Source organism: Blennius ocellaris (genome assembly GCF_963422515.1).
Source record: "Blennius ocellaris genome assembly, chromosome: 3".
Lineage (NCBI taxonomy): Eukaryota > Metazoa > Chordata > Actinopteri > Blenniiformes > Blenniidae > Blennius > Blennius ocellaris.
The window spans coordinates 31,342,177-31,359,813 of NC_137652.1; the positions used below are offsets into that span (position 1 = coordinate 31,342,177).

General features: G+C 42.0%; 2 protein-coding genes and 1 long non-coding RNA gene across 3 annotated transcripts in view; all 3 read left to right on the forward strand.

Moving 5' to 3' along the window:
* The first annotated feature begins 577 nt into the window (after positions 1-577).
* On the forward strand, positions 578-1,903 carry LOC308146775. The gene is made up of 5 exons (XR_013937121.1): positions 578-626; positions 767-855; positions 957-1,112; positions 1,583-1,675; positions 1,784-1,903. It is a non-coding gene; the product is annotated as an uncharacterized lncRNA (long non-coding RNA).
* Positions 1,904-4,985: 3,082 nt separating this feature from the next.
* Positions 4,986-10,204, forward strand: dusp5 (dual specificity phosphatase 5). The gene is made up of 4 exons (XM_080519592.1): positions 4,986-5,462; positions 6,390-6,529; positions 7,158-7,377; positions 9,416-10,204. The coding sequence occupies exons 1-4, from the start codon at positions 5,099-5,101 to the stop codon at positions 9,820-9,822; spliced, it is 1,131 nt and encodes a 376-aa protein (XP_080375718.1). The 5' UTR covers positions 4,986-5,098; the 3' UTR covers positions 9,823-10,204.
* A 1,775-nt stretch (positions 10,205-11,979) lies between these two features.
* Positions 11,980-17,637, forward strand: part of smc3 (structural maintenance of chromosomes 3) — a gene marked incomplete at its 3' end in the record, with an annotated part of 37,110 nt that continues 31,452 nt past the window's right edge. Inside the window, exons 1-8 of the mRNA XM_080516826.1 lie at positions 11,980-12,129; positions 15,680-15,755; positions 15,879-15,917; positions 16,015-16,082; positions 16,166-16,237; positions 16,806-16,885; positions 16,982-17,060; positions 17,141-17,258. Coding sequence (XP_080372952.1) covers positions 12,115-12,129; positions 15,680-15,755; positions 15,879-15,917; positions 16,015-16,082; positions 16,166-16,237; positions 16,806-16,885; positions 16,982-17,060; positions 17,141-17,258 — 547 coding nt within the window. The 5' untranslated portion in view covers positions 11,980-12,114. The remainder of the gene's footprint in view (positions 12,130-15,679; positions 15,756-15,878; positions 15,918-16,014; positions 16,083-16,165; positions 16,238-16,805; positions 16,886-16,981; positions 17,061-17,140; positions 17,259-17,637) is intronic.

Genomic DNA, 17,637 nt, shown 5'->3' on the forward strand with positions numbered 1-17,637 from the left:
CTCCATAATTTAATGATTTTGAATGGACATTTCTGCTTCCACTCAGCAAGAGACAATATTTAGTTGGTGCAACTTGAATTTCTGTTAAGCATCCTTCAAAAGCTGAGTAAGACTGGACTTGCCCGCACATGTTTTAACCAAAGGCCACGCCTGCAAGAAAGTGGAGGGAAAGGAACGGACATTGCATATTTTCAATCCAATTGAATGTTACTGGGTGAGTAGTACTTTTTGCTTTCTTTAATTTGCAACACTCAATGAGTGTTTTAACATAGTGCAAGGAATAGTTTTTTTTTTACACAATCCTAAAAGCAGGTTTTCAGTTAACTGTTCATTAAGCTATTGTATGTAATGTGATACACTTTAGCTGAGTCTTTCTGCCGCTGCTGCTTAAATTAGGTCTTACATTACATTTCCCTGCACAGCTAAGAGATTATATGTGTCATTTTCTCCCAATTTAAACACAAGGATGATGTGGGTTAATGTTTAAGCTTTGTACATAGGTTAATTTTATTTTGTTCAGTGTTTTTAACCCCAGTTTATTGATCGTTTTTTGTCCAAGACCAACGTAAAAACGTAGGCTGGAGAGCTGATACGACAACGTTGCTGAGAGGAAGAGGCCTAAAAAAGTAAGTCTATTAACACTTTACTTAACATTAAACATATGAAAATATTGGCCTGCTAATATTGCCATTGAATGTGCACTATTTTTATTTCCTTTGGCATGTTACAACATTAATGAGAAGGCTTTTTGGGTTGTTTTTTTTAGGCCCCGTTGTATAAAGTTTGAGAGGTTGGCTGCTAGTTGTTGTTAATGACTTCAAAGTCCGATGGCCTGCTCTTTTTGATGCAGCTCAGGTAAATATTTGATCATTAAATGGTTTGCAGTATGTACTATGTTGATGGAAATTTCCTGCATTTTAAAAAATTGTCCCTGTTGTTTGTCTTTACACTCACAGATAAACCAAGAGTTCAGAAGAATCACAACTCTCAATCTGGAGACAACATTCATGGCAAAACTGGACCAGTACATCCCGAAGATAATGTCCTTGCTGTCAGCAAGAGGAGGAGCTGCAAAGATGAGTATTCAGTGCATAAAGAACCTGCTGCTTGAGGTATGAATAAACCTTGTCTTACAGTATACGTGGTTCCAGTATCACCGCAAAGGTGGTCAGAAATAGAATTTCAAATAACTGCTTACATTGCTGATTGTCTCCTTTATGCGTTAAAGTCAACTGTTCTGAGTCCAAATACTTACAAGGACAAATATCAGATCAGGTGTTTTTTATGGCTTAGTTATTTGCTCCCAATTGGACAGGGAAAAAATCTTCAGTTAGTACATAACTATAAATGCTTAAGCAGAGCACAACTTAATTGTAAAATGATTTTTCTGTTGTTTCATTATTGCAATCTTTAAAATGATAAATTTAACATACACAATTGAGATCGGTAATTGGTATAGGCCAGGCATTGGAAACATCATCCTTCACTCTCTTTCCTAGTGATGTTATTACAAAAAGCTCATCTTCATTGAGGTTAAATTAAAAAACATTATAAAACACTTTTTTATTTTTCTTATTCACAGGATGATTCTGAGGAAAGAAGGAGAGAGATGGCTATCCGTGGCTTAGTGGTGTATCTCAGAGAAAAGGAGGAAGATCTCTTTAAAGATCAGTTGGTAGGTAAATGGAAAACTTAATTTCATTGTATATTCTTTGTTTTACTGCTATTTTTAAATTGTATTGCGTATAAATACTAACTTTTTTTTCTTAACTACTTACGCCAGGATGGTGGAGGAGATGAAACGGATAAAGTGATGAAGATTGTCGTTACCAGAGGTGCCACAACATCTGATCCAGCCAATGCAAAGATTGTGCTTGAGGGAACAACAGTCCTTGAAGACCTGGACGTACCCAGAGCATGTGCCATGCTAATGGGGCTAATCTACGCTCTCAACCTCAGCTACCCAAAAGAACTGAAAAACACTTTGGAAGTATTTCAAAAGATACTCCTTGAGCTGGATAGTATGAAAGCCAGTCCGAAAGTACTGTCTCTCAAAAATAGACTGCTTTTTGTGATGTTCTACTGTTTTAACCTATTGAGATGTCGTCAATCGCTGCCCTTACCTTAATAACAGGGGTAGGCTAACCAGAAGCAGATCAGAAAATGTGATGCAGTTTGAGTGTTTTATAGTTGTGTTTATTACAGTATTACATTTCAATTTTTTTGGTTTTGATATGAATCAGATATGTAGCAAGTTACTTGGAAGAAAAGCTTTGACATTCAAGAATAGATGAAGAAATTTGATGTGCCTTACCGATACTGACAACAAAAAAATATATACATTTTATTTTCTACTCTGTTGTGAAATGGAGAACTGCATTCAGTTCAGGGGATGAGTAATCCAAAATCCACAGTAATAATTACAACATGTTAATCTTGTTTTACATTGTTCAAGGGCAATAACCTGGTAAAAGCCTTCAGATGTGAAGCTTCACACTCATTTGGGTGTGGTTATTTTTTGATTTTTGTTTAATTATTGCTAGAAGTGGGCATGTTTTTTTGTTCAAAATGAGGAAAATCATTCATTGTTTCAAAACATTTGTTAATACTAGTTTTCTAATAAACATTTTGCTCAATGAAGAGGACTTTCAACGTGTAATTTATTTTAACTTATGTACATTAGGTTACTAGAACTAAAAAAAAGGGATAACATACAGACTTTTATAAGCTGAATCAAGGCAAAATAAATGAGTTGGATGAACCTAAATAGACTTAATTGACGACTTAAAAACGCCAAAATGTTTTAATCAGAATTCAGTTGGTTTAACTTATTTAACCTTGTTGAGGACAAGAAATGTCATGTTGGTTGTACTAGACTACCTCTTGTGGGATTAACTCAATAATGAGTTGAGTTGAGAGTACTTAAAAAAATCTATGCAAATTGTTACCTTAATTTTATTAAGTTTAGCCAATGTATTATTTTTTAGAGTGTAGGTAGGAAGGAAGGAAGGTAGGTAGGAAGGAAGGTAGGAAGGAAGGAAGGAAGGTAGGTTGGGTGGTAGGTAGGAAGGAAGGAAGGTAGGTAGGAAGGAAGGTAGGAAGGAAGGAAGGAAGGTAGGTTGGGTGGTAGGTAGGAAGGAAGGAAGGTAGGTAGGAAGGAAGGTAGGAAGGAAGGAAGGTAGGTAGGTTGGGTGGTAGGTAGGAAGGAAGGAAGGTAGGTAGGAAGGAAGGTAGGAAGGAAGGAAGGTAGGTAGGTTGGGTGGTAGGTAGGAAGGAAGGAAGGTAGGTAGGAAGGAAGGTAGGAAGGAAGGAAGGAAGGTAGGTAGGCCTCATGAAGGGACTTGTTGGCTCCAGCCTGGTGAGGTTTCATTAACACTGTAATGAAAAGGTCAGAGCTTCCACTTCGCGTGGCTCCTGCGCCTCCATTTCCTGAGTTGGACTAAGTAGAGGAAAACAATTAATGGATTGGATCAAAGGATAGGACAAGTTGAAAATGTCACATTTTAAACCTACAACACCAAAGGAATGTTCCCACTGATTCGAATCTGATCAGAAGATGACTATATTTCTATATGTGAAAAAAATGTCTTCTTCTGAACTGACCAGTCATGCTCTGGCCCTGCAGTGTTTGTCTTCGCAGAGTGCAGTGGGTATTACAGTGTCAACAGGCATGAGCAGTGAGGACACTTCTTCAACCAGAAAGACATGGACTCTGTGAGATAACATCAGCATTCTCTACCTCTCTTATTTCTTTCCAAATGAACCCAATGAACCCCATTGAATCAGAGTCTTTACTAGGTGTGTTTTCTTCTGTTCCAACTTTCATTTTGTAGACAGAATGTCACCCTACAGGCTATGTTCAACCCTCTGATGCTTTAGCCCTCGGCTGTAAGTTTCAATACAGCAATCATGCAAAGCTTTATTCATGCACATTTTTATCCCCCAAAAATATTTTCGCATAAAGTGTTTTTCATGAAAGATTAATTATATTCAAAACCTCTTTCATTCAACAGTATGAATCTTCAATAGTGTAAACGAATGAACTATTTTGAATGAGAAACAAAAGCTTTCAAAACATCAAGCCTGGTTAATTGTATTTCAATATTGGATGACTGAACATAAGGTTTAATATATTGCCTGTTTTGAAAGTGATGTGTGAAGTATTTTAAAATGTTGACTCAGTGATGACTCCTAAAAACGCCCAATGACTCAACGACATTTGTCTGTTTGAACTCGCATATTAGGAGTAAAGAGTGTCATGGTCACATGAGCATTGGTCATTATCATAAGATAAGGGGAAAAGGTTTTTATTTGGAACAACCATTACAACAATTCCTTCATTGTTATAAACGTTTTCAGAATGTGTAGAGACAACTGAGAAACCATTGTCTTTTTACTTTGTAGTGGCGAAACACAGGACGAGAAATTAAAATCGTTTCTTTATATGACGATGTATCCCTCTAATAGACTAAATAAATGACATATATGATAATGATCTGACAGCATATATTTAAAGTTTATTTTATAAACATGAAGACTGTGTGTTTGACATCGCGACTTTCGTTCAATGGTATGCATTTTCTTCTTCTTTCCGAGGCGTGGGAAGAATTTCTGTCTCCAAATCCTCCTGTTGTGTGATTGCTCTCTTCCAAAACATCTTTTTTTAAATCAAGCCTGTCGGATGCGAACAAGCTCTCGTCTTTTACGAAGTCCAGGCTGCCGCAGAGGAAGCAGGCCCGGGCCGGCGCAGCGGCCAGCGACGACCGTGAGTAATGACCAAAAACCCGCCGCGGTCGTCGCTGCAGGCGCCGGTTTCGTGTTTACAGAGACTGCAGGCGGAGTCACGGGCGAGTCATCGTAGTGGGCGGGGCCCTTCCCCCGCGAGCGCACCTCGCCGGTGTCCATATATGGTTCGTGACGTCATCCACCGGAGGTTCCGTTCACATAAAACTGCTGGGCCGGAATCCCCGTGGAGGAAATGTAGGCACAGACTCGAGCGGGGCTCTTCGCTCGCCCGTTTTCAGGAGCAATACCAGTTCACGTCTTCAGGCAATAATAATATTAATAACACTGATAATAATAGTCTTCTCGTGTCACGATGAAGGTCTCCAGCATAGACTGCCGGCGTCTGAGGAAGATCATCAGGAAGGAGTGCGGGAGCTGCCTTATTGTGGATTGCAGACCTTATTTCTCATTTACGAACTCCAACATCAGAGGCTCTGTCAATGTCAACCTCAACTCCGTGGTGGTCCGGAGGTCCCGGGGAGGACCGGTGCCTCTGCAGTTTGTCATCCCGGATGAGCGAGCCCTGTTTCGGCTTCGGGAGGGGAGCATCTCGGCTATCGTCGCCCTGGATGACCGGACGTCCCACTGGCAGAAACTGAAAAAGGACAGCGTAGCACAAATAGTGATAAACAGCCTCTCTCACGTAACGAGCGGGGCAAACATCTGTTTCCTGAAAGGTGAGAGCTTTTAACGTTAAACGGTCTCAATCCAAGTCTCAGGGTTTCATAAGATGTGACAAGAATTGAGCAAACATTGAGGAAAGCTGTTTGCACAAATTATAGCTAGAATTGTGAACGTTCTTATCTAACTTACAAGGTATCGTCGCTTCTTTTGTTAAAACCTGGCAGAACCGTGTGATGGACCATTTGTTTTTGTTTTTTTTAATATCTGACTGTTCAATAAGCATAGAGTGGATGAAAATACAATACTATTAATATCTTGGTTCTAATTGATAGTAGAATGAATGGCGTGTTGAGGCGTTTTAAAAGTCAAAGAGGAACATTAGCTGACAATCGTTAACATTTTATAACACCCGCCTATATTTTCTGATAATATCCATCGGGTAAATATCACATATAATCATAGGTGTGTGTGTGTGTGTGTGTGTGTGTGTGTGTGTGTGTGTGTGTGTGTGTGTGTGTGCGTGTGTGTGTGTGTGTGTGTGTGTGTGTGTGTGTGTGTGTGTGTGTGTTTTCGAGCAGCCAGTGTGGGTCAATGGAGCGAATGAGTCGGTGCGGGAGAAAAGTGGTGGTCAATGACTTTCATTGATTAACGATAAGCCCTGAGAGGAATATTCAATCCCCTGTGGGCCATCATCTTCAGCTAAATAAATCCCTCGGGCCTGTGTGTTGGAACACTTCCCCCTCCGCCTGTCACCTCTCCATCCTCAGGATGTTGGTCTAAACGGATTACTGGTCTTTTACTGCGGACTCCTGTAATTAATTACGTGCCCATAATCAGGTTATAAAGGTAATAATCCGGTGCAAAGAGTCTTTCATAAACGTCGCTATTTCACAAGATGTGTGTGTTTTGTATGTGAGTGTTTCACCTTGTTTGAAAGCCAAGCTTATATATTAAAGGGTTTTTTGTCGTTCTCTCATCAGGAGGATATGAAAACTTCCACTCTCAATACCCTGAGCTTTGCACTGAAGTGAAAACCATCGACCAGGGCGGAACTGAAAATGACAAAAGAGTCAACGGCCACAGCGAGAAGCTTTCTCGCCACAAACCAGATTATGATCAGGTATGGAAACACCCTTCTCAGCACTTCCTACCCTGTGTGGCCAACAGTCAGGGTAGACGTGGTCCCAGACAGTTTTTATATTTAACCTATTGCCCGTCACCCAAAAACCCCCAAATACAGTACTCACACATGCCAAACATGCAGACGTGTGAGAAAGTTATATTTGGCATCACACCATCAAAACACGTTTGGCTTCATATCCTCTGACCTTCACTGCTGCAAAATCTTTTTTATATTTGGCTCAAAAAGAAAGTGACCATTCATTCAGTGATGCCCAGCTGATGTGTGGACACACTATAAAAAAGATGCCCTTTCATCTCTGACCTTTGTTCAACCGCTGGCTCAATGAGAAGTGTTCTGTCTGCACACGTCGTGGGTTCTATCAGCCACCGTTAAAGAAAGAGGGAAGCCACAGCTTGGTAGCTTCTCCTCTCCATGTGTGATTTGTCTACAGCTGAACGCAGTGTTCTGCCATTTCAATGGTGGAGCTTGGACAATGGCTGCGCTTTTTTGCTGGGTTGGTTGGATGTCTCAAGGCAGATGCATCAAGGCTGGGGGGTCCTGTGTTGTGTTGTGTCTTTTAGGAAGCCCTAACATGTCTCTTCTCTCCCCTCTCCGCCCACCGCAGGGTAAACCTGTAGAGATCCTGCCTTTCCTCTACCTCGGTAGTGCCTACCACGCCTCCAGACAGGACTATCTCAGCGACCTTCACATCACGGCCTTGCTCAATGTGTCACGCAGGGACCTGCAGCCGGCCAAGGGCCACTATGACTACAAGTGGATCCCAGTGGAGGACAACCACATGGCTGACATCAGCTCCCATTTCCAGGAGGCCATAGAGTTTATAGGTGAGTTCAATACAATTGATGTCTTGGCCGTTCTTACTTTTCTTAGGCCTTTCAGGTTTTGCTCAGTGGCAAAATTTAACACTCAAAGGAAAAATACACGTTTTCCAGGAATAAGATTATCTTGAGGTCATGCGTATTTGTAATGAAACATCACCCCAAGAAGTCCCAAAATACTAAAGCTGAATTCGACAGCCAGCTATAGATAGGTGTGTGTGTGTATTTTTAAAATATCTTTGTCTTTATATAAATCCCCTTTCATCGTTGCATGTCACCCGTCCTCAGTCTCAAATAGACATCTAAAAGAAAACAGGCGGTAATCAGTTTAACTTGCTCGCCCTCCTCCAATCCCCACCGCCATATCCTGCCCGCTCTGTCTCTCATTCAGAATGTGCTCGCTTCCCCCGGTCCTGTCTGACCTCCCTCCCTCCTCCACCCACTCCCTCCTCCCCTGCGCCCGTCTTAACTTGAAAAAGAGCTCCCATGCCGTCATCACCTCCCAGGCCAAATCACACGCCACTGGGTGTGGCCAGTCAGTGTGACAACTGGGTGAGCTGTCCGCATTTAGTAACGGCAGGGCGGAGGAGGCTGGGGGCCGACTGACAAACACACTGACAGTTGTTTACGATGGTTGGGTGGAGGATAAACTTTGGCTGGCTGATAACACGATAAAGATGAACATACTGTGCATGTATTGCTCGCTGGCGGAATTATTGACGGACCAGAGGGTAACAGGGCAGCGAATATGTTACACAGAGGGAAGAGGGGAAAAAAAATCAAGACTGTGAGGGAGAGGTGCAGGATAATAGCAGCAGCAGCAAAAGATGAACACACTGTGCTGGGGGCTATTTATAGGCAGGCATAACCAAGGACAACGCTAACCCACGAGCAGATTGGCTGACCTGTATTGGGTGGCTGCTACTGTTGGTATTGTGCATTGTTCAGGCCTGCAGGCTGCATTCAGGGTGTCTTTGATAAGCCGCCGGTTACATAAGGCAGCAAAATGTTCCACTTGCAGGTTTTAGCTTACATTCAGAGTGGCCCTTCAAAATGTACCTACCGTGCCAAGTGCCAACAAATAATCAAAGAAACATCAAAAACCATTCAGGTCTAATGACTGATGTAAAGCCAGGGAGGAGATAATAAATATCATTAAGTGACGGGATGGAAATAGCCACAGGAGCGTCCAGTCAGTGGAAAGTCATTAAAACACCTTCTGCTGCTGTTCCTCTTGAGATGGAAGTTCATGATTCATTCATGTGCTTTGTGGGGGATCGCAGCAGTTAGAAATCAGTTATTCTCAAAGAAGTGGCCCTCAATGTTTCTATTGAAGGGCGAGAGGGAGAGAGAGACAGAGCGAGAGAGAGCGAGAGAGAGAGAGAGAGAGAGATGAGTAGGTGTCTGCGGTACATTCTTAGATGTGAGACAGACAGAAATGGAGACATGTAGGTGTTTAGAGCACTTCTAGGCATTAATGAAAGCTTGAAAAATGTGTTGAGGGACATTTTAGACAGATGAGTGGAGGTAGATTCTTAAGTGGGTATTTCAGTACATGCAGATAAGGGAGTAGGAGTGCAACACCTCCAAATGAGAACACTCCCCCTGTGCTGCCCCCACAGAGCACAGCTCATGTACAGCTGTGCTCCGTGACTAAGACGAGCCTCACCATGTTTGTGGTGCGTCACCAAGTGGACAGGTGGAGGATATGGGCTCATTCTGTGTCACCACCAGTCAGACATACTGACAGTGTGGATGTTCTCATTTGTCTTTCATACCAGGCGACCGCTGCATTTGCATGAGTAGAAAGACAACAAAAAGATAAGATCAATGTCATTGTTAATGAGTGAGTGGGCCAGTTACATTCACCTGGACTTCTTTCATATGGTTTACCATTTAAAACATGTTGTTGAGTCATTGTAGCCTCGTGGCACGACTTCAGAAATATACGTACCAGAAGCAAATAAAACACAATAAACCACTCAATACGTGACATGAAAAAACAAGTCGTTAACATTGATTTGTCTTCTTTGTGTTCAACCAGACCACGTGAAGCAGTCGGGGGGTAAGGTGCTGGTCCACTGCGAGGCAGGCATCTCCCGCTCTCCCACCATCTGCATGGCCTACATCATGAGGACCCAGCAGTTGCGGCTGGACGCAGCCTTCGACATCATCAAGCAGCGCCGGGCGCTCATCTCACCAAACTTCAGCTTCATGGGTCAGCTGCTGCAGTTTGAGTCGGAGGTCCTGTCTAGCGCCCCGGCTCTGGCCGCCACACCTGAACCAGCCACACCCTGCGCTCCGGAATCCGCCTCCTTCTTTGCCAATGACTTTGTCTCCACCTTTAACACCAAAAACTTTGAGCCATCTGTGTTCACCCTCCCTACCTCTTGCCTGCAGTCCCCGGTCCACCACCAGTTCAAACTGAGCCCAATTACTGCACTGCCTTAAAATGAACTGTGACTGCTTGTAGTCTTACTTGAAAATGATCAAAATCAATGCTCTCTGTGTGCCGGGTGTTGAAACCAGCAGAGTAGAAAGATGGGAGATCAGCAACAAGAACAAAAAGGACTCGAGAGAATAGTCAATTCCTAGAGATCGAGGCCCGTGGAATCTGTCAAATATAAATCTCGTTGCTGTATTCCCGTCTTCTGAACTGCAGAGAATCGACACCGCACACTGATGAACTGCAATATACATGCCTTAGGTTGATATTGTGATTCATTTGCCTATTCACAAATACAGTCAGGCATTTAAACTTAATTTATTTGAAAATGATAGTCTGTTTTTTCAATGATGTGGATATTGATAAGTGTTTAATAAATGTTTTCACACAAAACAAAAATGTTGTCATGTTCTCATTGTCTTTTCATGTGATGTAGACGATGGATATCACAGAGAATTTCAATAATACTGCCTACCAGCTGTTTTGAGTCGTACATTTTATTCTCTGGATATCATAGCAATAGGACCAATGAATATTTATTTTGCAATTTTTGCATTCAGAGAATCTGCAGTGACATGTCTGAACACATGTGAGGAGGCAACAGTGACACCTGCAGTGACTCAGTGTCAGTTTGCCCTGACTAATGTGAAGTCATGCAGTACTTGGTTGTGATCAAACTGCACTTCCACACATTGTTGGAGATCAGATGAGTTGTATAAGAGCTATGCTCTATAACAATCAACCAGCAATCACAATCAACGTGTTGTTAAATTCTAAATTCTCCCATGAAAGATCAAAGCCAATTTGAGTCAAAAGCTTGTTACAATACTCAGCAGTATATATATATATTTATAAAAATATATATTTTATTTCTATTTTAATGATAATCAGTGAACCTTTCAAATGAATTAAGTTTAGTTGAAAATTTTCAGCATTACATTGAACCCACAACAGTAATTGACTCAGCTCTGAATGAATGAATGGTTTATTTCGGTTACACTTTACAGTGTAAAACTTTCAATTTTGTGCATTTGTCCTATCGTACTGAAATGTTCACACACTTGTTTATTTCATCTTTATTTATCCATTTGCTTTTTACAGTTGCTGTAGTCAAAATGGGTATAGACTGAGGCTGAAGCTTAGGCCTAGCCCTTAAACTGTCCATAAAGTTACCCTGAGCACCAGTAATACAAAGGAGAGAAGAGAGAGAGAGAGAGAGACAGAGAGAGAGAGAGAGAGAGAGAGAGAGAGAGACTTAGTTAATCATTTCTTATTTCAGTCATTTTGTATTGTAACCCTTAATCATTTGACCGTTCAATGATTTTTGAACCGCCACAGACTAAAATTACACAATTTTAAGTAATCACTGAGTCCATTCTCTTATTACTCTCAAAAATGAAACACGTCTGTATTGAACATTAGCTCTCACACTAAAGATAGCCAATCTTCTTAAATTATAATTATTTTCTCTTAATTAAAAGAAATATAATTATGTGTCAAAAAAGACGCATAAAAGTACAAATTCAATGAAATAAGTGTTGTGGATTTTACGATATTGTTTTTAAAAATGACAATTGTGATTTTCTCTGCGGCTGAGTGGCTGTTCATAAAGGGCTTTTGGTAACAATGACCTGCCAGTTAATATACATTCCTTTAATACAATAATAGAACGTTGTTGAAACTGAGTGAAGACAGCTTAATTCAATTCAAATAAGTAGTCTCAAGGTCGGTGAGGTGTGTCTTTGGAAATTTGAAGAATATGACCCAGTTTTACGTCATCTGAACAAATCAATGACCGTATCAACGGTATACAACTACAATTCCCAGAATCCCATGCGAAGACGCGGTATCCCCGCCTCCCTTCGGTTTGGCGCCGGGGAAGCAGACCTCTCGACTGTACCAATTCAGCTCTCGGGGCGGTGATTTTTGTCAGCAAATCTCACGTCTTATCAGCATATAAAAAGACCAAGACACAATTTTATTAAAATTTTCAGTATGACAATATTCTTTCAAGTTAACGTCCTTGTCCTCCAATTCACATGAAGGACGATTTAATATACAGTTACCCCCTGCAACCCTGTTTTCAGATAATAGTGTATTCCATTTCATCCCGCCCCCGCCGCCATTTTCCATGTTATTCTCCCTTTTACGGCACAGTTTTATGAAAATTGGAATTGCAATAAATTGTACTGCATAGTCCGTGAGCATAGACTCATTAAGCGCCTGGTTTGTCCGGCTAAGTGGAGGTGGAGTTTTATCTCCAGATTTCGGTGAGGGGAGACCCTGCTGAGGCCGCCATGTACATCAAACAGGTAAGCGAGCGCCTGTCGACTGGGGCATGTTACCAACTGTCGGTGGCCTAGCATCCATGACGCAAGGCGTTATTTCACTGAAATAACGCTTAAAATGTTACTTAAAGATAATGTTGAGTGCACCCCAAAGATAGAAACGCAGCCCAGATGTGATGCATGTTCAGGCTCCAGCACGCTTTGCCCCTCCTGTGAAACATTCAATGACTCGTTTCAGCTGAAAAATGCTAAGTTAACGCAACAAAGCTAACGGTACTTCAACAGTTCACGCATCAGTTCTACAAATATCCACAGTAACGTGATGCATTGGGTTCTCTATACAAAGGTGTGTATTTGTCATATCATGATCGTCAATTTAAAGTTTAAAGTTATTGTTCAGTGTCCAGAGTCCTTCCGACGTCCAGAATGAAACGGTTCGCCCACACAGTGTTGAGGAGAGCTCCCTCAGGAGTTATGATGAACTTCACCTCCTGCTGGGAACCACACTGAAGTTAAGGTCTAAAGCAGGGGTGTCAAACATGAGGCCCGGGGGCCAGAAGCGGCCCGCCAGAGGATCTAATCCAGCCGCCATGGGATTTTTTTTTTAAAGTATAAATATGAAAACTGACAGAGGCTGATCTAAAAACACTAGATCTGCAAAAATGATATTCAAAACCGCCCTTGGTCAGAATTTGACTCCCGACATTAATGCGTCTGCAGAGGTCATATGACGCAACGCCTTTCACAATAAAACAATGAGTCAATTTATGTGAAGTGATACTTGAGACACGTAAACTCAAAAAAATGTCCATATGATGACAAATTGTTTTAATCCTGAATAAAAATAGGATATCCAGATACAGGTGACTGAGGGTTTTTTTTTTTTTGCAAATATAATAGTATCTGATTTCCTTTAATATGTATATTTCAGAATAGACTGGCAAATACTTGCAGTTACAAAAGAAGGAAAGACTTTGCATTTGTCCATATCTGCAGTTTAATGTTATGTTTGACTTGTTGGGCCTCCAGAGGTCAGATTAGGTTGATGTGGCCCCTCAACTGAAATGAGTTTGACACCCCTGATCTAAAGTATTCTTTCCGGCAACAAACATTAACGTCTTACAACTTAACTTCTACCTAAAATGTACCCAACGGTGGCTTAAAATAATGATTATGAATTGAAGTATATTGATGTCTTGAATCAGGGGTACTCATCCTTTTTGACCTCTGGGTCCAGTGTTTCCAGTACAATGTGTCCCGGGGTCCATTTAAAAATGATCACATTCATTTCCACTGATCTGAGTCTTGGTTTGATTTTTATTCCTTGGGATGCACCGATCTACGTTTTTTTCACTTCCGATCTGATCTCGATACCCGGATTTGGATATCTGCCGATACTATTCTATTCTGATACCAGAGATCTGTTTGCTTTAATATTATCATTATTGTTGATTTTACATGAGGCTGTAATAAACTGCTCTCGCCAGGCAAGTATGAAATGTAGGACTGTTTGCATGTTTTCTCTCAAAAGAGAGAAAGGTTAGTAGAAGGTGAGACAGTACAAAGAATTTAGTTCCATGTGGACAATGTGGGGGTCTGAGTGACGTCATCATCTCATAATAAACTAGTTCTATCTTTAAAACCTCACAATCACTTAATTCCTGGGGAAATTCCTTAGCAACGCAACACAAACAGCAATTTTTCCATCTCTAATGCAGCACAAATGACTCGGGCTATTTTCAGGGAGTTTAGCGTGGAGGAGGACGCAGCGTCACGGAGGTGTGAATCTCCTGCTCTAGTGGGGAGGAGGAAGCGGGTCGTTGTGTTGATGATGTGGTCGGTGCCGTTCTCTTTGACAAGCTGGCGTTTTAAAACGGTGACGTCTGGCGGCAGAGCTGCACCTCGCTGTACAATGGGTTTGCAAACATCCACGTTGATGCTTTGCAGTGTTTTGAGCATAAAATATGTCCAAACAGACGACATGTTGTCATGAAAAGTTGGATAGCACAGTGCTATTATGCTTGCAGGCTGCAAACTGTGGAACGGATTTGGTGAGTTATTACTCTACGTCCCATTGAAACCCGCCTCCCTTCAGGAAATCCAGTCCACACTTTGTAGCCAGAGAGTAGAGCAGCCTGCAGGGAAACACTTCTGGTGTCGTTTCAGCAACAGTAAAGCATGGATGAGGTTTCTTGAATCGGAAATCTCCGCATGGTGGATCGGAAATCTCCGATCCGTGAATCACGTTGGCATTGGAACCCGACACTGAATCGGATCTGCCACATCTCTACCAATAGCTAAATCAATTCCACTTGGGTTAACAAGGTTAAACTTTGTAAAAATAAATGATATGATGCACTGTGATATGTAGCCCTGCACATACAACACTGAACAGAAGAATAATTATAACAACTCAAGTTGCAACAAGAACAAATTAAAAGGCTTAAGTCAATATTTATAATAAAAAAACAAACAAACAAAAAAAACCCAACTAATCCCAGAATAATTTATTTAAATTCTGATAAGTAAAATGCTGCGGTAAAACCAGCAGCAGTGCAGCAATTGTGACGTCAGTGGATTTGTGGGGTGCAGAGAGAAAACTCGCCGTGCTAATTCTGTCCCAAGTTGATGCTGTACGTCTGATGCCATGTCAGCAATACGGCGCCTCACAGTGTGGTTTGACAGTGACGGTCATCAACTTCTTGGCAGCAGCCTCCCTGATGATCTCACGGCACACGCCCACCGCAGCAGGCACAGCCAATTCATCCACTATGGCGAACGCATTCCTACTCTGCATCACACATCTGGCGCATGGTAGCTGTCGCTGGTTACTGAAGCATATTTAGACTTGCCAGTCAGTGACAATAGATTGTGTCTGTATCTGTAGCCCATTTTCTTTTTTCTTAAAATAATCTAGCAGCTCTCCACCCAGCTGTCGACGTTTGGTTTTGAGAGGCGGCCTGAGTTTTGAAGGCGTCAGTACCTTGTTGGCTAGCGTAGCCCACAGTCTACACACTGGGCTCTCGACTGGCCCCTGCCTCCGTTCACAAAGCCACACTTGAATGCCAGGGTTTTACTTGCTGACATGGTTCTCCTTGAGGCGGTGGCATCACTTTCATCGTCTTTTTTTTTTTTCGTTTTAAAAACTTCTCCATCATTTCAATCAAAAGTTTACACCTGTCTTCCTCTTCCCCTGCTTATTGGCGCATATTCAACAACTGGCTCGTCACAGCCCCAAGTGGTGGCAAGCGGCAGTGCGGTCCTGCGTATGCCCACCAGAGGTGAATTGGAAGTTTGGGCTGCTGCCCCATTCAACAATGGAAGCACTGTCTTAAATGCATGGTTGAGTCAGACTGGAGTCGGTGGGAGTTGGCTGTAAAGTTCAAGTGTGTCTTTGGAAAGTAAGAGGAAGCAGAGGGACTCGGATGAAACGCAAACAAGCACAGGGAAAGCATGCAAAGGCCTCATAGAAAGGCACCTTGCTGATATGTAGCCCAAGTCTCCCAGCCAGATATTGAAAAGCAGGTCAGTGTTTGGGCTGCGAGTTCACCTTCATCTCCGGGTCGTCCAACAGGTTATCATTCAGGGGTTCAGAAGTTACAGAGACCAAACTGTGGTGGACCCCTTCAGCCCGAAACACAATGTCATCGGTGAGTATGTGCTGTCCTCATTCTCACCATGGTGTTCATCGAGTTTGATTAAATGAACAAACCTTGAAGAGCTGTCCAAGTTCTCACGCATATGCTCTTGTTTTTGCGTTTTTCCTGTAACAGTTGGCAGAAATGGGTCAGGAAAAAGTAACTTTTTCTATGGTAAGTAGGTTCAAATGAAATTTTCCCTATGGAAGTCCAACGTTCCCTCTTTTGTTGTATTTGTTGTCTGAATCTGTGACTCTGCTCCCTTCTATAGCCATTCAGTTTGTGCTCAGTGATGAGTTCAGCCACCTGCGACCTGAGCAGCGCCTGGCCCTGCTCCATGTAAGTACCCATGCATAGAGTGAATTCAATTCACATTTCCCCTCCGATTGCTCATCTTTTTCCTTCCTTTTGTGTTTGTGTAGGAGGGGACTGGTCCTCGTGTTATTTCAGCTTTTGTGGAGATTATATTCGACAACTCTGACAACCGGCTGCCGGTAGGAATGGGGATCATTTTGCTTCCGTCCTGTTCTGGTTCTGTCTGACATTATGTCAGAGGTGGTTTCCATCTCAGTACTGCTCAAAACCTTGTCTGCATTTGAAATACTTTTCTCATTGGAAGTCTAGGTGTCTGTGTATTTGATCTCATTTCCAGTTTAATTTCTGGTATTTATCTGGGCATAGATTTTCCACATTTCTTTAGAATAGTTTCATCAAATTAATGACAGAATAAAAATAAGTAACAACTTAGCATCTGAACTATAAGCTAACAGTTTAATGATGCACAAAGTCTTTCATGTTATTTGTTTCACAATAAATTGTCTCCATTGTTGGTAGACATTGTTTACAACTACTGATGGCAACGCTGACTTTGGCACAGAGAAAGCCTTTTTATTGTGACGGCGAAGGCTATGTGATTGTTACAGTCTAGAAAACTAAGCATCATTTTTAAGGAGTGTAAAACTCTTCATCATGCAGTCCGGCTGGAAACACTGACATAACCAGCCAATTCTACTCCCTTTTCCAATTCTCTGCTTGACAAGTGTTAAATGTCTGTCCTTCCAGATCGACAAAGAGGAAGTCTCCCTTCGACGCGTCATCGGCGCTAAGAAGGACCAGTACTTCTTAGACAAGAAGATGGTGACGTACGTATAGCAGCACTTCACTGCTTCCTGTCCCCATCTCTGTGATGACAGGAAGTCACCACTCTGATTGCACGTTCCTTTTTCCTCTGTCTGCAGTAAGAATGATGTCATGAACCTTCTTGAGAGTGCTGGCTTCTCCCGCAGTAACCCTTACTACATCGTGAAGCAGGGAAAGGTGAGACACGTCTGCTAATGATGACCATCCTGTTGAACCATCAACAAGTAGAGTCATTCATGCCACGCAATGTTTTGCAGATCAACCAAATGGCTACAGCTCCTGACTCTCAGCGTCTGAAGCTGCTCAGAGAGGTGGCAGGGACCCGGGTGTATGACGAGCGCAAGGAGGAGAGCATTTCTCTCATGAAGGAGACGGGTAAACGCTTCCTAACAGCTGCTAGAAGTGGCTTTATCCACTTGGAACACTGTGTGTAATGCTGCATCTGCTTGTTTTTAGGTTTCACGAGTGTGTTTTGAAATGTTTTCACACGTCTTGTACATATGGGCTTGTGTTTCAGCAATCTGCACACAAAGCTATGTAGTGCATACCATTGCTGATTAAAACAATGTTGTAAATCGTGTAGTTTTTTATTGAGTAGTAAACATGTATTTATGTTTTATATCATTTTTGTTTTCTTCTGTTACATGATTGTACCAGTAAAAGTGGTTCCATTTTCCAGGTCTCGATAGAGAAAGTTTTGCATCTATCAATAATTCTGAGACGATTTGTACAAAGGAAGATTTTTTCCCTCTCA